This window comes from Lagopus muta, chromosome 3 (assembly GCF_023343835.1).
Source record: "Lagopus muta isolate bLagMut1 chromosome 3, bLagMut1 primary, whole genome shotgun sequence".
NCBI classification, from domain to species: domain Eukaryota; kingdom Metazoa; phylum Chordata; class Aves; order Galliformes; family Phasianidae; genus Lagopus; species Lagopus muta.
In genome coordinates, this window is record NC_064435.1 from 32,661,147 (window position 1) to 32,686,750 (window position 25,604).

General features: G+C 39.4%; 1 protein-coding gene across 8 annotated transcripts in view; it reads left to right on the forward strand.

The window, feature by feature from the left end:
- NCOA2 (nuclear receptor coactivator 2) overlaps window positions 1-25,604 on the forward strand; it is a 188,757-nt gene that overhangs the window by 127,646 nt on the left and 35,507 nt on the right. For 7 of the 8 annotated variants that reach the window (XM_048938909.1, XM_048938911.1, XM_048938906.1 and 4 more), the window contains 7 exons: window positions 7,227-7,345; window positions 11,866-12,043; window positions 13,439-13,624; window positions 14,457-14,558; window positions 14,651-14,791; window positions 18,130-18,277; window positions 20,196-21,465. In XM_048938909.1, the coding sequence (XP_048794866.1) occupies window positions 7,227-7,345; window positions 11,866-12,043; window positions 13,439-13,624; window positions 14,457-14,558; window positions 14,651-14,791; window positions 18,130-18,277; window positions 20,196-21,465 (2,144 nt within the window). The remainder of the gene's footprint in view (window positions 1-7,226; window positions 7,346-11,865; window positions 12,044-13,438; window positions 13,625-14,456; window positions 14,559-14,650; window positions 14,792-18,129; window positions 18,278-20,195; window positions 21,466-25,604) is intronic. The other variant, XM_048938912.1, reaches the window with a different exon arrangement.

Consider the following 25,604-nt stretch of genomic DNA (forward strand, 5'->3'; position numbering starts at 1 on the left):
CACCATAAGCATTGCATTTTCATCAGCAATGAACAAAGAGCCTTCATGCTGCGCTCGTAAAAATCTGCACCAGCAGTGGTGACCCACTGTAGTTTTTGCCACAGCTGAAAAGCACCCACTGCCTCTTATCCACTGTTTGGCCTCCTTAAATGTTCAACAAGCATCAATGAATGTCAGTGGGTGCTGTTTTTCCCTCATGGAGGAGTTCAGTGACACACCACTGCTCCATCCGTACTTCCATGCCAGACGCCATTTTGTCAGGCTGCCCCTCTGCTGCCATCTGTCACACGGCAACGACATGTAATGGAGTATTGGTGGGAAGGTTCAACCACTAGCACCTACCTCTGACGTTGTGAGGCAACATGATTAAATAGGAGGCACTACTTTTGGAACAGCCCACATGTGTGTGTATAAACACAGAGGAATTGGTGCACAGCACAGTTGCTCACTACCCACTGAGCAATGCTTATCCAGTCCCTGAGCATTGGCTGTCCCTTTGACCAACTCCCCTCAGTTTTTTCACGTGATGTCACACAGCAGGGGTATCCCTTTGACCAGTCTGGATCAGCTGCCCTGTTCCCACCCAGCTCCTTGTACCCTCCAGCCCCCTCGCTGACAGGGCAGTACAAGCAGCTGAAAAACTGAAACTAAAACATCACTGTATTATCAATGTTGTTTTCCTCCCAAAGGTAAAATACAGCGTCATGTACCAGGCACTGTGAGGAAAGCCAGTTCTGTCCCAGGTGAAAGTGTGATGGCAGAAGGTTGGGGCAGGTGCCCACACCAACCCCACACCCTGCTGTAAGCGCTGTTCCTAGCAAGCAACGACCTGAGCCCACAGCTTCCCGGCGTCTGTCAGCCCAATCTGCAGGGCCAGCTGCCACGTAAGCACGCTTCCACCAGCAGTACGAAGCATGAAGCTGAACCCCATGGGTGTGCCAAGCTGTGCTGAGCCCTTTCTGCCCGCTGTACCAGGAGGGCTGTGTGGCACGAGCTGGGCCCAACTCCTCTTGGAGATGGCTCGCGCTGAATAAACACGCTGAGAAGAAGTGCAGCTGTGCTTTTTTAATATGCACTGCAGGAGATTTCAGCAGCCTGATGATATATCGTGCATTAATGTTGAAAAGATAAACACATTTGGAGAGCACAGGAAGGCCTTGTGTTTTTATGTTAGCAGAATGCTTCCTAATGAATAAGAACGTGCTGCTGGCTTCACAGAGCCATATGGCAGCTTTTCTAATTTTAGTTCGGTGCAGATGCATAATTCTCCCTTGTTTTACCTCCGAAAACCTTCCCGAGATGTCGCATAGTTTTTCCCGTAAGACTTGATCTATAGTTTCTGAGTGAAAAATGCATTCAGGAGCCTGATGGCTGCTGTGCTCCGGACAGATGGATGCTGTGTGATGAAAGAGCAACCTCACCGCATAATTGCCACCCCAAAATAGCAGCTAACTTTATTCATAGGCATGGGATAAGCCGGTCTTAAAATTGATTACTGAAATAGCTGCCGTTTCTTAGACACTGGTCTTTTGAGAAATCGCTTGGTTTGAGGGAGAAAAACCAACTTGTGCTGAGGCAACAGGAACCGGTTGACAGGCATGTGTGTGCGTGGTGCCGAGTGCTTTCCCTGCGGTTAACCAGGCGTCAGAACAGCCTACACGTCGCTTGCTGCTCTGCTTCGTCACGTGTTGTGATGCAGAACCACTCATTACCGAGTACAAACTCACTCTTTTCCTGTTTTGTTTTTTTTTTCTTTTAATTTTTTACTTCTGCATAGCATTACTCCTGTGGAAAACCTCCTGTCTGTGACCACAGTCAACATTAATACTTAGCAATCATCATAGGTAGTATTAATTTATTAGTTTCAGGGGTAATACCAACTACAGCATATCAGTTTGCTAAGTATTATGTATTTCATTGCACAATAACATTGCTTTCTAATGCAGTATCTGACTGCCTTTGGCCAGTTACATACTTTGCTATTCCTTTGATTGTTTGCATTTTACTTTTGCACTGCAATTCAGGAGATGTCCTAAGGATCACACGGGGTAAACACATAAATACAAATGAGGCAAAGTAAAAGAAATTGGTGGATGCCTACAAAAAAACTGAGAACGTGACTTGTTTTCCAGACAGTTGCACTGTAAATTTACCTGCGTGTTTAAACATGATGTAGCATTTACAGTCACTTTCAAGTGATGTCGGCATTACTGCTGTATGAGATTCTTTCTTCATTCGTGAGATTCTTCTAACATGAAGAATTGAACTTCCTAGTGTCTCTTCTAATAAATCTCTTTGCTTATGTTTTGCTTTGCTTATATTTTGCTTTGCTTATATTTTGCTTTTTTTTTTTTTTTTTTACCTATTGCAATAAAGCAAGATTACATGATTTTAAATGGGTATGGCATTTCAATAGTAATTCCAAAAAATTATTTAGAATGTGAATTATATAGGGCACTGGAGAAGAGCTGTTTTAAACAGTGCTGAATACTAAATTTGCACCTATTTCCTCAGCAATTTGCTGAACATGTGTGCTGCCCTCTCAGTGTTTCACTGACGTCTCTCTTTTGCTCCTCTGCAAAGAACCGAAAGTATTTCTCCAGTGACAAATGTGTGTTGATGCAAATGTCCTCTTTCAGAGCATGCTTCATATTTTTTCAGTCCCTAAAAGGGGATTGTTCTTATGAGAGTTTTGTTCTTTACTTTGAAAACACATTTTGGTTTTGCCAAGAGTGTCAAGGGGGGAATATTTCTGTAGCTGATTTCATTAAGGAAGTTGGAGTCAAGTATGGATGAGGACAAAGAGAGCTTTTGAGATAGTCCCACCAACCCTGACTGCCCACCTGTAGGAATGGAGGGTTTAAAATCCAAGCAAGAGGAGGTGAGGCTTGACAGCAGCTCTTCTGAGCCTACTGTAGGTACCCAGTGAGAACCCAGAAAGCTTGGGCTGGGGGGAACCGAAGGACAGAAAGTCAGGAAGACTTCCTGAGTTTAAATGTAGCAGGAGACTTGGAGCTATTGCTTTTGGCTTCTTTTTCACTGATTTAGGCATTTCTGTTAAGCTAAAGTGATTTCACAAAGGTTTGCTTTCAGAATCTGGAAGGAATCTCAAATTAAGCTTGAGGCTTTCCCACTGGTAAATTTACCAGAATGTGTTTATGCAGGGTTTTTTTCTCCTCTTAACTCTGCATATTAACATAGAAAAGTAAACACTAGAAAAATAACCAATTGAAAATATTAATATGTGTTTCAGTATATTACTACTTATGCAATTATAAACATATCCACAATTTAAACTATAAATTACATCACTGAAACGCTACATAATTGGATGTATATATTCTTTGTAGAATCTCTCTCAAGGGTACTTCCATTTTATGTAATTCTTTTTTACTCTCCAGGCTAAACTGCTAATTGAGCAGAGCTAATAATTATGTATATATAATAATTACATATATATAACAAGTACTTGTGATGTTTATTGCTTTATAATTTAGATAAAGCACACTCGATCCTTGGTAGCTTGTTTCCAATGGATGCTCCCTCTCCCCTTTCATACGGATGCTGCTGAATCTCTGCTCTGTGCTGCCTTGCTCAGGGGATACCTGGTGATGTTTCCCTGTGGTTTACAGCAGGGATGGAGCTGTTGCGGCACAGCCATGTAATGTGGCTGCAGTGGAAAAACCTGGCGGCAGTGGTTAGTCGTGGGGCAATGCCACTGGTCCCTATGGGGCTTCAGAGCCTCTGCAGCTCTTTTTCTGACCCCTAGCATTCAGAAATCATTCATCTATGCAGAAATAATAAGCACTCTGTGCTTCTGATCTGTTTTTAGGCCCCCTAGTGAACCTGAAAAAGAGGGGAGAAGTGGAAAAAGGAAAAACAAACTTCACATTTTTGCACCACCACCTGACTCCAGAAGTTGGAAATGTTAATTAAAGCAAAAATACAAACTTGTGATTGAATACGTGAGTGTTGCCAGCACTAGAAATTCATGCACTGGTTGTTCTTTTCCAGCCTTCCTGCAACAAATTCTTGTTCCCAGTTAGCCCCACGTGCAATATCACTATATCAATTGGCATTTTGAGTTCTTCCCTTGCCAGAACAGTGCTGCTGACCACCTTTGCATGCGCTATTCCTGTGTGTGCTGACTGATGCTTCAGGAAGGGCTTTGTAGTCCAGTCAAAATTGGGTAATTTACTGTGCTGCTGAGCATCATCAGTAGCTGCAGTTCATTGCATCAACATAAGTTACTGCTGGACCTGCTTTTATGTGGCTGTCTGAGGCCATGGTTTCCTATACAGTGCTGCTTAAATAAATGTACAGGGACTTGCAGCCTGTTCTAATGTGTAGCCTATTCTATGCACTCTGGCCACTAAGCTCCTTACACAATTAAGTTATAGGCCCAATTATAAAGTGCATCATTTGGGAGCACTTGTGATTTATGATGCTTTTTGTTGTGCCTAAAAAAATGCTGTGTGGAGCAGAGTGCATGTTGTCACCAGTAGGTGGGTAAGTGATGTGTAAACAGCATTTTCTTATTTTCTCCATTAGTTTTTCTTGTAACAAGCAAGGTATTTATTGATCCTTTTGGGTTGGGCCCTATGTGGGCTAAAGGAAAAGGAAGTGGGAAAGTCAAACGGTTTTGAGGGGCAGCTGAAAATAGAACAGAAGTGATCAGGGATCCAGGTGTCAAAATGAGGAAGTGGAACCATAGGGAAAAGTGGCTGGTTTACAGAGACAGACCATTCCTTGCTCTGACCCAGTGCTGCAGTTTCTGTCTTAATTACCACTAAAGTCATTAAAACATTTTTATTTGTGTAAAGCCTTGCCCTGCGCATAAAAGAGTATAGATGTTTTTATGGAGATATTGTTAAAATATATAGATATGTTGTTTGGGATTTATCAGTGGCTTGGTGCACTACTTTGCAAAAAATATTCAACAAGTCTTTTGCATTGAACAATAGTTGATGAAAGTCTCCTTTGTAAATCTATGAAGCTGGGATGTGCCATGTGGCAACCATGCCCTCATGCCATTGCTGTGCCAGGTCTGCAGTCTGCGTATCACAGTGCATGCAGGATAATCCCGTGCTCCCTGGTAGTCAACATGCTATCAATGGCTGCAGTGGGAATAGAAAACAGGGAGATGGTATCCGTATCCATTATAGTATTTTACGGTGTGAAACCAGGGATCACTTTATGGTTCCAAGAACAGATGGGAAACAAGTATCATTGCTGACTTTATTAAAAGCTCAGCCCTATTTTTAGAATCCTTTAGAATTCGTTTTCAATTTTTAGAATGTGTTTTGAGAACTGTATCATCATGTGGTGCCAATTTTGCTATATTGTAATATGTGAAGGATTGTTCAACTTTTTTTCCTTAATCTCTGCCTTTTGCCAAAAGAAAAATAAAAAGTCACATTTCTATCCTCAGTGCAAACCAGAAGTAGAGATCCTGATCAGTTAAATTGCCAGAGAAAGAAATTATATTTATTTCTACTGTTTATTTCTGAGTATTGTAATCTTAATGATTTAAATTATACAAGTCTTAATAGTGCCTCCAGAATGCTTGTTTCCTCATTATTCACAATGGTGTCATATTGTGTATGAACAGAAAGAGTGGTGAGGCGCTGGAACAGGCTGCCCAGAGAGGTTGTGGATGCCCCATCCCTGGAGGTGTTCAAGACCAGATTGGATGGGGCCCTGGGCAGCCTGGTCTAGTGCCAGATCTGGAGGTTGGTGGCCCTGCTTGTGGCGGGGGGGTTGGAACATGATGATCCTTGGGGTCTCTTCCAATGCCAGCCATTCTGTGATTCTGTGATTAGAGGACAGCTAAGATAGTCCTGACTCTATTTGCTTGAAAGCAAGAAACATTAGAGATCCAGGATGCGATGGTTCGAATGACCGAAGCCTCACTGCCAGCAGGTGGTCACTGGTAGGAAAACATCCAGGGGTTCTCTGAAGCAGTTCCTTCACTTTGTGTCTAAGCATTGTCTGATCGTGCTTATGACCTTGGCCAAGAGAAGAGCTCAGAGGAAATTTGACTGCAGAATTATAGATCTGCAGATACTGGGAGATCCTGTAGATTTGGGTACATTTTAATTTGTATGACCAAATCTTTGATTTTCACCAAGCGTGAGTTTGCAGGGACATGTTGATCCATCTACACGTGGAACTTTCAATAATTCCTGCGAGTCTTCATTTATTCAGTCACTTAGTCAATGACTTAACATTGTAGAATGACTATAAATTCTTGTTATTTGTAGTTTCAGTAGGCTTTTGTGTTTATTAAAGTAATTATTTCATAATACGTAATGTAAAAAGCTTGAATAATTTATTTTTCTATATTTCAGCATAGTTCTTTTACATAATTACTTGAAAAACAAATGAAAGTTGTTCTGTGTATAGAATGAGAAAGAAAAAATTCTCATTCCTTTAACTTAAAATGTACATAGAATATGTATTTAGCACACTGTTGTTATTATTATTTTCTCTCTTAAATGCTGATACCATTCCTAGAACAGAAAAAATAATATGGTCCATTACCTGCTAGGAATTATAAGCCCTCTTTATTTGAAAGCTGTGTGTATGAACATCCCTCCAATCATACCACAGGGTATGATCTGTGATGCTGTGGATTACGTGTTGCAATGTGTAACATTCTACTCCAGAAACCTTAAATCAGTCTTCCTTGTAATTTTCAAGCATAGCACCTGCAGTTATTCATTCTTCTAATAACGTACTGGTAAAGCAGTGTGAAAACAGTGTGATAGTAAAAATGTGGGCAGAGGTCTGGGAATAGAAACCAGACCACTGTTTCACAGTATTCAAACTGCAGATTGCAGACTTGGGATTTTCCTTCTAAATGCAGCGATGATGGAAAAGTTGTGCAGTTGTGAGCTCTGCATACTCTGTGGGATTGGTTCTTAACACACCTCGTTCCTGGCTGTTACTTACTGCACCTCTGTAAGGAGTCTTGTCAGTGCCCTGAGTTCTGTTTTGTAGTTTAGGATAGCTAGCAGAGAAAAAGCAGGAAGGATTTACTTTGTGTCTTCAGACTTTACAACTGAGAAGCAAATAATGATGGTTATGTTTCTGTTGAATTGCGATGGGAGATCGTTCGATCTCATATTCAGTACTGTTGCACTGTAACTTTCATATATAGTCTCGCTTTTTCTGTGGTCTCTTTCTGTCCCTTAATTAGTACTGCTCTGTCATTTAATGCATAGTTTTCTTTATTGCAGAAAAAGCAGCAGCAGCTAATGAAGATGAAGTGCAAAAAGCAGATGTGTCATCTACGGGCCAGAGTGTCATCGACAAGGATGCACTTGGACCAATGATGCTTGAGGTGAAGAGCACAAAATTCCTTTATTTAAGCCAGTTCTGCACTCCCTTGGATGAAGAGTAGTGTAAATGAAGTGAAATAATGCAGTTAGAGGCTGCTGTATAAGAATGGTCAAGCAATGCAAACCATTCTGACTATTTAGGATTATGGGATTGATGAGCAGCAATGTATTTCTGCTGGGTTTGGTGTTGAAATTCTCCTTGACAGGGTGGGGAGAGACAGAGATGATTCAGTTGCTTTATTATACAGTCTTGGGGTTGGAATGTGCGTGTTTTATTCATGCTAAGCCATGACAAATTTGGGAGAGCTGCTGTACCTGAACACTGACTTACAGATACAGTAGTACTCACATGAATAATGCTTCCTTTAAAATTGCATGTCATTGCCGTACAGTTTTCATGATTTATTATCCCAGCATTTCCAGCTTTACTCTTTTCCCTCTGGAACAGTAAAGTAATCTAGGAGAGCTTTACAGGATATGTATTTCAGTTCATTTAGTAAAGATTTCTGCCTGATTCTAGCTGTTATTTTCATAACCAAAAGGCTGCGTGATTAAAACCTGGCTTCTAAAGGCAGTAATAGTAATATTGTGTAGGTATACTGTTTGTGATCCTCATGTCATATGTTGCTGTCCGTTGGTGCTTTATCTGCATAAGCTCACTTGCAAACTGTTTATTCCTGTTCTGACTTTGGGCTTTATCTGTAAGAAGAATAAACACTACTTCAGATAAAATAAAACACAAGCCCTGAATCTAGCTAGAGGAAGAAACTTTGGCTGAAATATAATTATTCTGTCATTTCTGAATGTTGCAATAGCAGGATGCATGTTTTATCAGTTTTAAGTATTTGTAGTATCTTTCGTGATTTGTTTGAGGAAAATATAGTTGTCTGTACTAATAAGAAATACAGACTCCAAAATCATACTACTAAATATAAGGAAGATTAGACAAGTTGGATTGAAAACATTCTTCTTTGAAAAGCTGGAGTCATTAAATAATTGATCTAATTTCATATTTATTGCACACGCTCTGTGAATTGACTGTTGTTACTTTTGCTATCATAGTTAACATTCCTCTCTTACACTGCCATGTTAAAATTTATCTTTAAGTTCCATTAATGTAATTGTAAGGACCTGTTTTAATCTCGGGGAAAATAAGGATAAAATGATTTTTTCCTGGCTTGTCTTAGATGATTGGTTACTGCAGCAGACATCACACAGAAAATCACCCGTCTGTTCATTTATTCCATTTATTTTTCCTTCACAGTAAAACCATTGCATATTAACAATGAAAGATTGTGGAACTAAATTAATAAACTCTGTTCCTCTGGTAATAAGAAACTTAGAAGGACTGAAAGTTGTTACACATTTGCTGTGAAAAGCCTGCAGATAGTTTTGAGGGTATTTATCTCTTTAAGGAAATGCAATTAAGTGATTTCATCTTTACAAAACTCCTTTATACAACCTCTTGAAAAATCTACTCTTTCTCCATTGCCTTATTGTAATAAAAATGGCAGCACCGATGAACACTTTCTGACTTGATTTGGTTTAGAAACATAATTGTCTGTTTTTATTAAACAATAAAACTGAAGAATCCTCAAACTAGCTGAAGAAAGTGAGTAAAATTCATCGCACAGCTGCCTCTGAGGAATATTTTAATATATTTCTTGGTTAAAGAGGAAAAGTAGGTATGGAAAGAGGGTAAAAAATAGTCAAGAGAGAGCCAGCAAGAGCTCAAAAAGAACACAAATTTATTCTCTGTTCCAGTATATCATCTCAAATAATATCTGTTCTTGTTTTCCCTTCCATCATGTTGCCCATTATTTGTTCCCCCCCTATACTGATAGCTCTAAAGAAAAGTGGTCTTCGATATTGCTCTTGTTGGTTATTGTGGTGGAATACATCTTGGAACAGAATTAAGAAATCATTGCAGAAATGGGAGCTTCAGAAATATTTAAGTGGCTTGGTGCACTACTTTGCTCAAATGCCTTCTGCTATCTAAAAAAGTCCTTTTACAGTGTCTTTGCCTCTGAACAGAACGAAATGGGAGGGTGGCCCATAGGGCGTATTCCCTTGCCTGTGCTGCTTTGGGCTGGATGACCGCTTTTGTGATCAGCCCAAGCAGCAGCTGTGCGGAAGCAGCCCAGAGCACTTCCTTGGCAAAGAAGGTGCTGTAGGAGGAAACAGTAGGGAAGACTGAGGGTTATTATGGGGTGCCAGTAACTAATAATCTCCTTCTTGCCCTTTCTGCTTTTGAAAGTCTTCTTAGGACTGCGATAAACATCTGCTCTTGCTTTGATTTCACAATCCCTTTGAATTGATGTAAGCATGGACTATGGCCAAGCAGAATGGTTAAGCCAAACCCACCCCCTTCTGCCAGCTCTAAAAGCCATGTGGTTTCACGGTGGGCCAGTGCAGGGGACTGATGTGGCCAGCATGTAATTTTTCTGTTCTTACATCAGTTTTCAGCCAACTGAGCTCCCTAGTCCAGCTTTTGATATTCTCAGAAATGCTGCTGAAAGAGGGGGTTGTTGTGGTGTGAAAGCAACTAAGCCAAAGAGTTTGTGCTTCCCTCAGCTTCAAGCAGTGGTGAAATGCAGTTTAAGACACTAATCTGTAGCAGAGACTCTGATAGAAAATAACATGAGAGCCTCCATTAATTGAATCTTGTAAATTGTTAGTAGTTAAACCAAATACTAGTCAGCAGGAAAATGGCATGGATGTTATGGAAGCCCCTGGAAAGGAGGGAGCTCACTACAAGAAGTGAATTAGCAGGAGGAACCAAGGATGATCAGAAGCAAAATAGCAACAACAAAAAGTGAAGTCACAGATTTGAATTTTTGACAATTATCTTCGTTTAGAAGGAAAGTATATATTCCTTGCAGAGTGAGTCCAGTTTGAGCAGGTAGCCCAGGGCCAATATCTCTGGGGAAGCAGATTTCACAGCCTTTGAGCAGACCCTTCCCATGTCTGAGCACTTTCATGGTGATTTATTTTATTTGTATCTCTGTGAAGATCCCTTTGTTGCAGCATGTTTCTGTTGCATCTTGTTCAGGGAACCTCTGAACAGAGCCTGGCTGTCCTCTCTTGGTCCCTCAGATGGGTGGCTGGGAACAGAAATATGATCTTTCCTCTTTTGCACTGTCTGGATCAGCTAACTAACCCTCAGTATTTTTCAGAGGTATCTGTAGCCTGAGAACATAAGAACTGCCTGTTAACACCAACGTGGAAGTTGTATCGAATGCAAGCTTGGTCATATCAGTAAATACCACATGCCTGTATGCACTTGCTGTGGCTGCTCCTGTTTGTTAGACTGTTAGGCTGTTTTGCAGTGAACTGAGTTCAGGTTTTATATGGATTTGCTCACTTCAAAATCTGATAAATCACTATTTACCAGTTTTATAGATTTGCTTCTGTCACTGAAGGCGCAATATGGTGTTTGTGGGTTTGAGATTGAGAAGGGTGATTTCCCACCACCTTCTAGAGCAGTGAAAAAATCAGGCAAAGATGCAGGGCTTAATTGGTAGTTGAATGCTTAGATCACAAGCTTTCTGTGTTCTAAGTTTAAATCCCCTTTATCTGCTCATATGACATACTGTTAGTGGGACATACCCTAAAATGTTTCTAGCTTGCACAGTCAGGCTTGCATCTTAAGATAAAGAAAGTTTGCATGAGAAGATTTTCCTGATACTCAGATTTTTATTTTATCCTGACTGGTAGGAGTGAAGTAATATTTGGGTTAGGTTTCAGATAGCACACAGCAGACATCTGTGAAAGAGTCCTTTAGCCAGGTTGTCACTGTCAAAAGAGATAAAGAAGGGAAGCCATCAGTGTAATGTAAGAAATGCCTTATTTAGACGCTTCTGCTCAGAAAATGTTAGTGATACAGAATACTGTGGAGCTGAAGTGAAAAGATGAAATTAAACTGGTGTCAAATAAGAAAAACAAAACAGCCCTGTGAGCAGGAATTAAAACTGTGGGATCCTCCTTGCACCCCACCGCCTGCTGTCATCTGCAGGGCAGGCTGCACTCCCTTTCCCTTCCTTTTTAACCCCACGGGTCTCACCTTCCTGGCTGCATGGGACCTGCTGCTCTGCAGATACCTTGCTGGGGATGTCAAGGGAGCCCTACTTACTGCCTTGTGTCAGCAAGTCCTGCAATGATTTCTGGGCTTCAGTACAGGTTTCCTACTTCATAGGCAGACTGCTAGTTAGCAGCATCTTCCTTTGTTTTATTTAGTTTGATTGGGTTTCTGTGTTTGTTTTCATATATGGTTTTCGTTATAATGCAAGGTATGCATCTTTCCTTCTGTGCTTTTAAACTGGTTTGATATAAGTAAGATGAGGTGTTCAATATGAAACGTGTACTTTGCTATGACAAGAATATAAGAACTGGGATGGATTCAGAAAGATCAAGATGCCTTCTGAAGAAAATATTTTTTTTTTATATATCTTTTTGTCATTCTGATATTGTGTTTCTCTCTCCACCCAAACCCTCCCTCCCTGTCTTTTTGTTTTCCTCTCAGGCCCTGGATGGGTTCTTCTTTGTAGTGAACCCCGAAGGTAATGTTGTGTTTGTTTCGGAGAATGTGACACAGTACTTAAGGTACAACCAAGAAGAGCTGATGAACACAAGCATATATAGCATCCTGCATGTAGGGGACCACAATGAATTTGTTAAAATCCTGCTGCCCAAATCTTTAGGTATATATGTTTTCCTCTTATCATACCTTTACTTATTTAACTTTGGTTCCATAAATCAGCATTTCTGTTACTTTAGTTAATGTACTTCCACTACTTATGGCTTTGTCATATACACTATTTCTTTTTAAAATATTATATCAACTGTACCAGTGATCTATATTTTTCTCAAAGCTACCTTCTTCTTTACAAAGTTGGCTTCTTTGTTAACTGAAATTTTTAAATGGATCTTTAGAGTGAATCACTAAAAGTCAGTGTTTAGCCCTGGTAGCTTTCTATCTAGGCTGTTTACCTTAAGACTGTCTAAATAAAAGAATGATGTCTTCTGCAAAATCAAAACATTCTTTATGTTAGATCTTTTATTTCAGTGGTTTCAGTCTCACTGATATTTCAGCTTATCTTTCTTTCAAAACCAGTTTTTTGTTAATTGCAGCCATTTTTGCATACAGATTAATATTGGTTTTAACATCATTATTTTTTGGAGGAGGTGCACAGAAATAGAAAGTCAATACAGCACTCCTCATTTACTCACAGCAGCTTAAAAACTATTATGTAATTCACTTCAGCATGTTATGACTTTGCTTATAAACCTCTGAAGAATTGAAAATGTAACACTTTTAATGGCTAAGCCCCATAAATTATTGCCTTTATTGCATTTTATGACTACAGAGGGCAATTGAAGAGTATTTTAAATATGACCCTGCTATTTCTTCATGCGGTATTACATTAATTTGTTTTGACTGATGTCCAGTGCCTATATTGGTGCATGGCAGGATTTTGTTTCTTTTTTTACTTACGTTAAGCTCTGTGTTGAGGTTTAGTTTTATCCACCACTGCACGCAGGTAATTCTCATCCCTTCAATCTTTCCCATTGCAGCTGAGACTATGTGTTTCAATACATTCCTGATTGCATTGCATCTTGTCTTTATAGAATGCATATGAGTTTATTTTCTTCCTATTTCTAATCTGGACACTGATTCTTATATGCTATTGCTGTTTCTTTTTTGTTAATCAGTTTTGAACTCCTACACCTGCCTTTTTTCTTCCAGGCATGTAAGCTAGCATATCTTCCCAGTATAGCTTTCACTCTAGTCTATCACTTTTACATGCATGAATGGTGAGAATTTTACTCTGCTTTTCTACTGCTGCCATTATCAGTTGTTTGGAAAGGATGCAATGGCTGTACAACTTCAACAGCAATGTTTTCAAAATATGAGAATTTTATAATTACCTTGTTACATGCTGGTTTGGGCCCTAATATTAAAAGTAGATTGTTGTTAGTTAAATCAGCTTGTTTCCTGATCAGTTTACAAAGCACCTTGATTAATTTCCTGTGGATAAGCTGCAGAAAGGACTGCTGCCAACTTTATCTCACTATATGATCTTTGCTTTGCTCAGTGAATGGGGGATCTTGGTCTGGTGACACTCCTAGGCGTAATAGCCATACCTTCAACTGTCGGATGCTTGTAAAACCACTTGCTGATTCTGAAGAAGGCCATGATAATCAGGAAGCACATCAGAAATATGAAACTATGCAGTGCTTTGCTGTTTCTCAACCAAATTCCTTCAAGGAGGACGGTGAAGGTACTTTCCACTTTCCATTTGTCTTAGTACTTTCTCTTTCCATGCTATCCCAGATAGTTACGGGCAGCAGTTTTGGTGCAGTCAATAAAGCAACCTCTGAATCCTGAAAAATAGAGAAGTTTTACATTTTCCCTTTTTCATTTAACTGTGGAAGTTTACTTTTGTCTTGGATTATGAGTGTATACTCTAACATGTACCCAATTTGTTCAGTTTAAGTTGCGAGTAACTGTGTTTACATGAATGAGATATCCTGGTTTTATACCTCTGTAGTTCCAAGAATGACTGGAAGAAAGGTTTAAATGGGCAATTTTTTGAGTTCTCAGAATGCAAAGTCAGGTGTGGTTCACCATTTCCTTTACCTTATTTTCCTTATTACTTCAGCAGGTACATTTCCTTAGATTGTATTTTAAGCATTCAGATAAGTGAAAATGATTTATTTTGAAGCTGTTACCTCAGGGACAGCAAGTATTTGGAGCACGTTAAAGAAAAGTATTGAAGAAATGTGTTCTCTGTGTATGCTTATCCTCCACGTGGTTGAGCTACTAGAGGTAGCATAAACATGCACCAATATCTGTGGGCCATGGTGGAGCCCTTGAATAATATTTTTTTTCTTTAAAAGAAAACAAGCACACTCTCCTGTGATACTTAATATTGTAGGAATTAATGAAGATGTAAAACCACTGAGTTCTGTGTATCTTTGCCCTGGTATGCAATACTATTCTTGGTTGAAAAATAATCAAACAGCATACTGAAAGTACTTCTGAATTCTTTTTGGAAACAAGATTTTCCTTCTCTATACAAATATCTAAAGTAACATTTTTTTTCCTTTAAGATTTGCAGTCTTGCTTGATTTGTGTTGCTAGAAGAGCTCCAATGAAGGAAAGGCCACTTCTTCCTTCATCAGAGAGCTTTACTACTCGCCAGGATCTACAAGGTATGTGAAAGAGAAGGGTTTTTTTTATATCTTTTGTTTGTTTGTTTCCTTAAAGGAGAAATTGCTGTTATAAATGTTTTATCTAATCTCAGGCAAAATAACTTCACTGGATACTAGTAGCATGCGAGCAGCTATGAAACCTGGCTGGGAAGATTTGGTGAGAAGATGTATTCAGAGGTTCCATTCGCAACATGAGGGAGAAATATCTTTTGCCAAAAGGCATCACCAGGAAGGTTAGTTTTCATATTTTTAGCACTTTCCAAGTTTAAACTGTTTGCTATTTGTATCTATTAGTTGTGTTCTCTTTGTTATGTCTACATGCAACAGCCAAGCTTCTGGCAGTCACTTTTTCAAACTGATTTCCCTAACACAGTGATGGCTCTCTTTAGAGAGGTTTTGCACCTCATTTGTTTTACCCTTCTTATTTAAACTGTGCCATATTGGAGGTGGCTTTATATAGTGAAATTACTACAGTTATTGTAAAATGCAAGACTTTGCATGTTGCCTTCCCATTCACTACACAGCATGCTTCAGAATCTCAGCTTACACGATGAGTTCGTTGACCTGCATTCCATTTCACTGCAACAAAAAATGGACTGTCACATTTCCTGTGAGAAATGCTCACTGTGGATTATCAAAGATACAGCACTCTTACTGTCGGAAGCCCTACATTGTTGTATTGTATCTAGCTGATAAGTGTTATAGGATTCTCCACAAGCACTTCTACTCAGTCAAGATTATGGAAGTAAGCTGTAGGAGAGTAATACATTGTGACAGGTTCCCCATGAGGTTTCTGCAGTAGACACTAGGTGAGAATTATCATTATTTTTTTTTTCATAAACCTCTGTCACTGCTAATAATAATAACACATTTCTAAACAAAAAACCCTTTAGAAACCACTACTCTCAAAACCAGTGGAAAATAACTGGAACATTTCCAGTGAAGGGGCATCAGTCGTTGGCTCATGTTTGTAGAACAGGATTTTCAGGTGGCCTGTAACAAATGATTGCCATGGTCATTCAACAATGGGTATGCTGTGTTGGAAACTAAAATGTAATTGGAGTCTCAAATTATTCCACTGAACACGTACACAAGCACATATATTCCTTTAATCCTGCAGTTTCAGTTAAGTATTCTTTAATAAGTTGTGCTTTCATGAAATCTTCATGTTCAGAACTTGTCAGCTCAAAAATATGGTAGTGTTTTTTATTACAGTTTTTGGAGTGTATAAAGTAGGAATGCTACAAGCTCACAGACTTATGCTGCTATTTCAGGCAGAGTTGAATGAGTGAGTGCAATTAAAGTTGTAGTAAGTAAGGATTTAGAGAGTAGTTTCAGGTATGGATCCATCTGCAAAGATGTGATTTAGGTGTTTCTGTTATGGCATCCAGCCATGTCTTACTGCAGTCCTCTTCAAAGGATTCCAGACCAGATTAGCACCTCTTAAACACAGTGTTGAGGTTTGAGTGCCTTCTCTCTCAGTTATGTGCAAACTGATAAAAAATACACATCTGGGAGCATTAACTGCATCGTTGTGCAGGAAAGGCTTAGGATAGTCATATGAACTGTAAAGTTTGTTGAAATGAGGGGACTCTTCTTGTGGAAGTGAAGAGAGTAAGTGATAAGAGAAGGAGAAAAAAACTCTGGAATTGTTTTGCTGCAAAGGATCCAGCAGTAGAGATGAATAATGGCTAAAATGTTTACTTCCCCTGCCCGGTAGCATAGAAAAGAAAAGGCATATTTTGGGCCAGAGCATCTTTCCATTTGACAGAGGAACCCCTTGCTTTTTTTTTTGACTCTTAGGTTTTTATTGTGGTTTGGGAATACAAGCAAGTACAGTAGCAGTCACCTACATGTAATTCAGTGTTACAGTGGGGGAAAAAAAATCAACATTAGCTTGATAAACAAGAAGAAAACACAAACCTTCTGAATTAACTCTCAGTAAAAAGGGCAAAATATATGGCAAGTTTTTATTGGCCACAGTCAGAAAAATAGCATTTCCTCAAGAGGAATACGGAAACATTCTTGTTTGCTTAAAGAATTAGTTTGGAAAATGATTTAAGTAGAGATTTCACTTGTATCCTGTTGGCATTGAGTATTGGAATTTCCTGATGTGGTATATGCTAAAGTTAAGAGCTTCGGACCTTCTGGTGCCCAAAGGTTAAACTGAAACAATGACATACCTAACAGTGAAATTTTGCTCTGTATTGTTTCGCAGTTGTAGGTTTTTGTTTTCCTCTACATTTTTACTCTGAAAACCCCCTCTGGTTGTTTAAATTGTGCTTCCTGTTTTCTCACTGCCTAAATAATACTTTGAAACCTTGCAGAACAATATATAACAGTGGAAGGACAGGGAAGAAAAGCAATCACAATGCGTCCTGCAAGTCTGAAAACCTGATAGCTCTGTAGCAAAGGCTATTTAATAAAGCCATGCTTGGAAAACTGTCATTTCATTGTTATAGAAAGAATAACAAGGTATCAACAAAAACAACAACAACAAAAAACAAGCAATGAAATGAAGATCAGATAATAATTACAATTTAAAAACAAAAAGAAATGCCACGACAGAAAATGTGTCTGTATGAAAAAAATAGGAAATTAAAGGTATTTGTAGTGCTTTATTCCTCCTTTTTCCCTAATCAACCATATGAGCATTCTGAATTAGAATTAGTATTTCTATCCTGCCATACCTGCAATCCTAATGTAATGTAGCCTTTGAACTTTGGAAATGATGAGGCTGGTTTCAGTGATGGCAAAGTGCTAACAGTAGAATCCATTAAGATTTGCTTTTTCCTAACATGATTTCCCATTTTAATTAAAGAAATGTCACAGAGGGTTACAGGAGTTAAAGAATTTAATTTGGTGAAGTTCAGATTTACACTGAAAACTTAAAGGCTGTAGAATACTGAAATGCAGTCCAGTCTAACAGTAGGTGAGGATAACAGAATCAATTTTAGTTTAGGTAATAGTATTTGTAACTGTTTCACTTATATATTGTAGTATTATTTCTTTAAAAAGTAGTAATTTATTATTCCAGCTGTTCTTATTTCTTATTGTTCCTGTGTCAGAGATTTATGCAGTTTTTAAATTAAAAAATTATTGAGAGTAACTGCTATAAGATAATTCAGGCAGGCAATAAGGAGGAGAAGGTAGACACTAATGGAAAAAGATGATCTGGAAACTAAAGGCACTTGCATTAATCATCTTGATGTAGGCGATACAGATGAAAAAATGTATGAGCAACAAAGGGAGTTAGAAACAAGTTTGATGGAAAGCAATACGGACATCAAGGACTTCTTGACCCACTCCTAAAATAATTTGTATTTCATAATATCTGTCCTATTATTGCTGTCACTCTTCGTAAGTTTTCCTTTGATCACTCTACAGTACGTGGGCTCCTTTATTTTATATGCAACATCACTCGTATTTATTTTCTAAATTATTCCTCTGTTTTTCTGAAAAACTACATGATGTCTGTGGTATGAGTGTTGATGGATTTAGAACATGAGTGACTAAGCTATCTGTCTCATCATTTCTCATTAATTACTTCTGTTGTTTTGCTTGCTTGCAGTGCTGAGGCAGGGACTAGCATTTAGTCCTGTTTATCGGTTTTCCTTGTCGGATGGCACTATAGTTTCTGCCCAAACAAAGAGCAAACTCATCCGTTCTCAGACTACTAGTGAACCTCAGCTTGTCATCTCCTTGCATATGCTTCACAGGTAATCCTTGTTTGTTCCACCCACGCTCTGCAGGAGGAGAGGGAAAGTACAAAGTTGCCAGAGCAAATAGATTGTTTTAGGCTGATGGACCATCAGTTGACCTATAACAGATAGCATGAAAATGAACAAGTTTTTGAAATCAACACATGCAGTGTTGGTACAGGGAGAAGACTATTTCAATATTACAGCTGGAAAAGATTATTCCAGTATTACAAGCCACATGCTGGATTTTCAATGGATCAAAATCTTCCATTAAACATTAAAAAAAACTTCAATTTCTTGTTCTTAATTTCAGTATTTTAATTTCCTGTATTTCGCTTAATAGGCACGATAAATGTTCCAGATGTAATTAAATTTCAAAATCTTAGGAGGGTTAAATTCCTGTCGTTCAGAATCAGTTGCATATTGGGTCTGGGTCTTCTTTAAAGAATATGTTATGATTTTTAGAACTGTGCTCTAGACAAGCTGCATGATTTAACTCCCTGTCTCTTCTCATTTATTGTCTTTCCTTTTTTTGTGTGCATGGAGTAGTGGGTTTTAACCATCCAATTCTGAGAAATGCCACCACTCTCAGTCAAATAAATAGAATATTGTGGACCTCAGAAATAAATTTAAAAAAAAAATTGTCACTTTTGAATTGTTAGAATTTGTTTCAAATTTTATTTGCTGATTTTAATTACCATGCTGTTTTTGTGTAACCACAGCATCACATCTTTTTTGAGAAAAAGAAAATAAATGGGATTAAAACTGAAAATCATTGTACGGAGGCTATAGATTTGAAACAGACCTAAGCAAATGCTCTCCGAAATCTGTTTAGCATTTCTCATGCTTTAACAAAATGGGAAGGTTTATCTCTGCTTAGTTTGTGCAAATAGAAATGTTCTTAATGTAATCAAAAATATATACTAGGAATATCCCGTTAGCATTTGTTTTTGGAAGTCCAGAGTTGATTCAGTTTTTCTCAGGATCCCTTTTTGTTTTGTTTTGTTTTTTATCTACTTGCCTATAGCTCTTTTACAGCTTTTAGCATTTAGGAATAGGTCTTATTTTTCTGGTTTCAGTTCTAGCACAGAAGTAAAAAGCATTGTGCATCCTCCTGTAAGCTAACTAAAATCTACTGATGAGAAGAGAAATGAACTCTAAATGCTCTCACAAGAGGGTATTTTTTGTGTATATGTGTCTCTTTTCTGTTTCCTCCATCTTGCAGCCTTCATCTCTAGAATACGAATTTCAGCTTGTATATGTGATTTTTTTTCCTTCCTCTCCTTTTCTGAATGTCTTTGCAGGACGAGATGGCTAACAGACCGTTCCCACTCTGTAGTAGCGTCCAGTAGTTGTCTTGGCTCACATGATTTTTTGGAGCAATCTCCAAATATTCTGGCAGTGTAGAAATGTGACTTTTTAAACTTTTTTTTCACTATGAACTTGGTGGGCAAATAGCCCACTCCAGGCTTGTGCTAGGGCTAGCTCATAGATTTTCAGAGCTCCATCAAACAGCTGTCTACAGCTGTCTTGCAAAATATGTATTTGTTTGGATCATATGTTTGAGATGAGATTTCTCTGTTATGGAAGTTAGCTCTTGCTGAACTGTAGAGGAAAGAAATACATTAAAGGGAGAGAGTCTGAAATTATAACCTATCTGCATTTCTAATGACTGTCATTTAAATGAGGTCTAATTTTGTTTTTCCTCTATTCTGCTGATTTGTTAATGAGCAGCAGAAAAACCATACTGTTAATGTGCAGCCATGTTGGTAGCTGTATGTCATGCTTGTCAAAATGTCAATTTGTTTTTAGTTGTAGGTTTGCTATGTTATTTTAAAGTGAGGTTTGGGGTTTGTTTCTTTTTCTGTAACATAATTGCAAGCTGGCCACTGTCATTTTATCTAATGGATTGTTTTTCCTTCCCCTCGCCACATAGAGAGCAGAATGTCTGTGGAATGAATCAGGATTTGACTGGACAAGGAATGGGAAAGATATTGAACCCAATTAGCTCCAGCAGCCCTGCCCATCAGGCCATGTGCAGTGGGAACCCAGGTCAGGATATGACCATCAGTAGCAATATGAATTTTGCCATAAATGGCCCAAAGGAACAAATGGGCATGCCAGCAGGCAGATTTGGTGGTTCAGGGGGAATGAACCATGTGTCAAGCATCCAAGCATCCACTCCTCAGGGTAGTAACTATGCACTAAAAATGAATAGCCCCTCTCAAAGCAGCCCTGGCATGAACCCAGGGCAGCCAAACTCTATGCTTTCCCCAAGGCATCGCGTGAGCCCTGGAGTGGCAGGCAGTCCTCGAATCCCACCTAGTCAGTTCTCCCCTGCAGGAAGCTTGCATTCACCCGTGGGAGTTTGCAGCAGCACAGGAAATAGCCATAACTACACCAACAGTTCCCTGAATGCCCTTCAGGCCCTCAGTGAGGGCCATGGAGTTTCTCTAGGATCGTCGTTGGCTTCACCTGACCTAAAAATGGGAAATTTACAAAATTCCCCTGTGAACATGAACCCTCCTCAGTTAAGCAAGATGGGAAGCCTGGACTCTAAAGACTGCTTTGGACTCTATGGGGAGCAATCAGAAGGTACAACTGGACAAACAGAGAGCAGCTGCCATTCAGGAGAACAGAAGGATAACAGTGAGAGCAGCGTACCACCGGCAGTGAGTGGTGAGAGACCTGATGGACAGAATAAGCTGCATGATGGAAAAAGCCAGACAAAGCTCTTACAGTTGCTGACCACCAAATCGGATCAGATGGAGCCTTCGCCTTTGTCCAGTACTATGGGAGATATCAGCAAGGACTCCACGGGAGGGTTGCCTGGGTCTGGTTCAGCACATGGAACCTCACTCAAGGAGAAGCATAAAATTTTGCACAGACTATTGCAGGACAGTAGTTCTCCTGTAGATTTGGCCAAGCTCACAGCAGAGGCCACAGGAAAAGAGCTGAACCAGGAGTCCAGTAGCACAGCTCCTGGTTCAGAGGTGACTGTTAAACAGGAGCCAGTGAGTCCTAAGAAGAATAATAATGCACTACTTCGCTACTTGCTAGATAAAGATGATACTAAAGATATTGGTTTACCAGACATACCCCCAAAACTGGAGCGGTTGGACAGTAAGACAGACCCTTCCGGTAGCACAAAGTTAATACCTATGAGGACAGAAAAAGAAGAGATAAGCTTTGAGCCTAATGAACAGGTAAGCAAATCTTTGTATTATGTGTAAGTCACACGTTCCAAATCTGTGTTCCCTCCTTTTAAATTTTTTTCCAAACTTCCTCTACTGGTAATTTTTCGACACCTGAGGCTGTTTATAAGTAAACTGTTATCTGTCTTTTGAAATCCAGTGTTTTGAAATGCAATCTTCTCTCAGTTTTCCAGTTTATGTTATTAGATTGTGGCCATCGTTGTGTCTAAAAGAGCAGAGTGGTTGTGTGATTGACAGGCTCAGCCTGGAAAGAGGAACTGAAGGCTGGGGAACTTTTCCCAGCTGGTAGTCAGACCTAAGAGAAGATACTGACAATTGTTGGGTGATGCTAACTAAGTGACAGCTTTTCCCACAGGCTGTTGTTGCGTGGCTAGATGGGCTTGTGACCTAGCCTAGCGTAACAAGCTGCCCTTTTCCTGTTTAAGGCAGGTTTATGTGCAAGGACAGGAGCTGTTTAAAAAGAGTGGTATCACCTTGGTATCACGTGTGCTTGTGCTATGCTTGCTTGATCTGCAAATTAAAATCAAGGCAAATCAGCTTCCTTTGGTTTAATGCCAGCTATTTTTTGGTGTTGACTTTTTTACTTAAAGTTTTATATTCAACCCCAAGCCCTGTAGATGGTTAGCCGTTCAGTGCATTTCATTTCTCTCAGTACATTATTTTGCATCCTATGTTTTTCAGGGTTCTGTGCAAGATTTTTTGTTGCTGTGCCGCTCTTGTTAGGGCCTATGCTAAAAAAAATCTCAATTTGTAGCCTTTGTGCAGAAATTCTCCTCTAAAATACAAGCATTTCCTAACATTGCTTTAACTCTTCTGTTTCAGTAGAATTTGACAGCTATGTGCCATTAAGTCAGTTGTGGTTTTTATATCCATCATGTGCTTTAAAGGGAAACTGAGTCAAATTACACTAATTTCTATGGGGATTAATCCTCAGGCCTGGATATCAGTCATTCTGAATACAGCTAATATTTTGTTACTGCCTGCAGATGGAGGGCTCAAATTCTCTTTGAAAATTTATACTTTGCTAAGCTAGAAAAACTTGGATAATTGAGAAACTGACAGCTAAACTGGCTAGAGTAAGCTATTGTAAAGATATCTAAATAATTTTATTTCTTAGTTCAGATCCTACGCATTGAAGTCAATGGTATTATCTCAGATAATACTGGATTGAAAGCATAGATCCTTCAATCCTCAGTGTTTGATACTGTACAGGAATTTAGGATTTAATAGTCACCAGAAAAATTACGTCTGTGTATGTAAGTAGCTGAGTAGATAAAAATCATGACCTTCAGATGGTTTGCTCTCCAAAAATAAAAAGTTTTGAAGAATTAAAATTTTCCCATTCATGATCTCTGTGAAGAAAACAGGAGAGAGCTTAGCTGTGAACCTATTCTCAAAGGGCAGGTAGCTGTCTAAAGGGAAGATAGCAATCTGGTTTAAGCTAGTTCTATAGGCTTCTGTTAGGATTGATGGGGAAAAAAAATAGAAAAATACTTATGAGAGAGCAGTGGGGAGGACAGTATGGAATTTTCCTAATGTGTGTTTAAAGTAGTGAAGGTGAGCTGCTGTCTAGCAATGTCTCTGCTGACTAATGGTAGCCTGGACAGCTACTTCAAATTGAGCTGCCTTGTCTTCGTGAGTAAAGATAGGCAGGTTGAGTCTCACCCTAAATGCAAACATGTAACTGTAAGACTAACCTGAAAGAAAGAGATTTCAGTTTCTTCAAGTATTGACCATCTCAAGCATTTGAAAACTGGGCTCCCAACATTATGAACTCAATAAAATGAATAGTCTCTTCATTTTTTATTTTTAGGCTTTATATTTCTGAGGTCAGGGATGGGTTTGTTGGGGCTGGAGTACAGACTGTAGATGTATTGCCCTGTTTAAAGTTTGAAGGCAGAGGTTCTCCCCCAGGAGAGAAGGAGCTGGAGGCACAGGAAGGGCCAGGAGCCGGGCCTGCAGGAGCTGTGATGTTAGGGCTGAAGTGCTGGGGCTTGCTTGGTGCTGAGGCAAGGAGAAGCCAAACCCACAGCAGCCACATACAGCTATTGGGTCATGACAGAGGGGCTTTTGTTGTTCATCCTGGTTTAAAATAGTTTTAAACCCTACTTAAAATGCAGCGCAATTTGGAGCTGAATAAACAAGAGAAATCCAACCTGGATAGGAGAGGAAATGGTGGGGAATATAAAATAATGTAAGCATTTATCTAGCTGGAGGCCAGGCCTTTATACAAATAACCACTTTACTCCAATTATAAAATCACTGAAAATATTTAGCATCAAAAACTCTTCAGCTTTGGAAGACGGTCTCCCACAGGAAGTGCTCATTGCCTAAATTTAGATCAAAGCTGGAACTATTTAGTACAAGACTGGAACACAGATTCTTGTGCTAAATTCTTCCATTCTCCTGCGTCCTTTTCCCTCCCCCCCCCTTCTTCCTCCTGTATGTAAAAATTAGCTGTGTGCTTGTGTTACCTATTTTGCAGGTTTATTTAAAACTTCTCATCCCCAAGGAATGTTGTACTTTTAAGCAATTAGTCACTTGAGTGTGCAGTTTCTTTGGAAACTGCCGTGGAGCGGCACTGGGATGGCTTCTGCAAAGGGTGCTCGGGGGCAGAAGAGCCATTACATTTTCTCCTTTTACTTCTGGTGTGACTTTCTGAGCAGGAAATGCTTTGAAGTGCACCAGTCACCTAAAAATAGCAGTCTTCTAGGTAGTGAGTTTAAACATACACTTCTGTGGAGACCAGCAACTGACAGGAAACCTTTCTCAAATGGCAGTGTGTATTTCCAGGACCTCTGCACCTTTTTTCCTTCCTTGGTGTGATGAGGGTTATCGTGCTTTGTTAGGCTGATTGCTGTTCCAGTTCAGACCACTGTGGGGAAGAGGATGAGAGAGAGACCTGCAGGACTGCTGCTGTTAAGTACGTGAGCACTTGTGCTGTTCTCTGCTACTAAACAGGGAAAGCAGTGGGATTATAAGTTTTGCAGCTACAGATTTGTTCCAGAGGTTGTCCCTCAGCAGTGTGCCAGCCCAGAGCACTATTGTGGGGCTGCTGTGGCAGGACTTCACCCCTCATTCTCCTGCCGTGTGCTCCTCTGCTTCTGCTGTCTCTCAAAACAAAGAGCACACACACTGCTGCTGTTCTGGAGGAGCCCATGATGAAGAATCAACATTTTCTGGCTACTTCCCTCCAAAGTGAAACAAAACACAATGTAATGCCCAGGCTCTCCTTGCCCCTTAGTAGAGGCAATAACTGAATCTCTTTCATCTGCTCCATCACTGACTTTAGGAGACACTTGAGAAACCTGCCTTATCTGACACTGATGTTCTTCATCAGCTCTGACAGAGACAGCTTGGAGGCAAATGAGAATGTAGGGAAGCATCACAGAAACATCATGCACTGAAAAATGTTATCTATTGCAACACAAAAGAAACATTCTGTTTTGCTATTTTGCACTGCAAAACTCTCGTAAAACTGGGTGTGGATTAAGATGTTCATATTACAGATAAAGAAGCCAAGATGTAGGAACGTGACATGGCTTATCCTCCGAGAAAACACTTGGCATAGTATGGAGTGAAGTTCTCATCTCTAGAAGTATTAGCCTCTTGTTTAGCCAGGAGACAGTATAGACAGTCTGTTTGTCTGACCGGAACTTTGTAATGCTACTCTCCCCACCAGTGCTGTTCCAGAAATCTTCATAAGCATGTACCTTTTTCTTCCAAAATTCACATAGCGCTCTGGTGTCCCTCATACATCTTGTGAACATTGCTATCCCCTTGCTTTACTTGGAAACTAGTAATGGCCTGACACTAAATTGTCTCCTCTATACACATCCCTGATCTTCCAAAAAGCCTGTTTCTTAGAGTCAGAGTTTATTAGATTAATTATAGATGCTGGTTTCTTCTCAAAATTCTATCAGAACCTTAGATTGGGAATTCCATTTTCTGAATAGCTTTTAGTTACAGTTCTAGAAGTCTATTTCCAGAAGTTAGTAGTAGATGATCCTTATAATAAAACAAGGTACCTTTTTTTTATTGCAGTTAGCAGAGAGGAAGACACAATATTGATTCCAATTCTGACTTACATTTTCCTCTTTTTAATTCTCTTATTTGTGGCTAGATTTAAA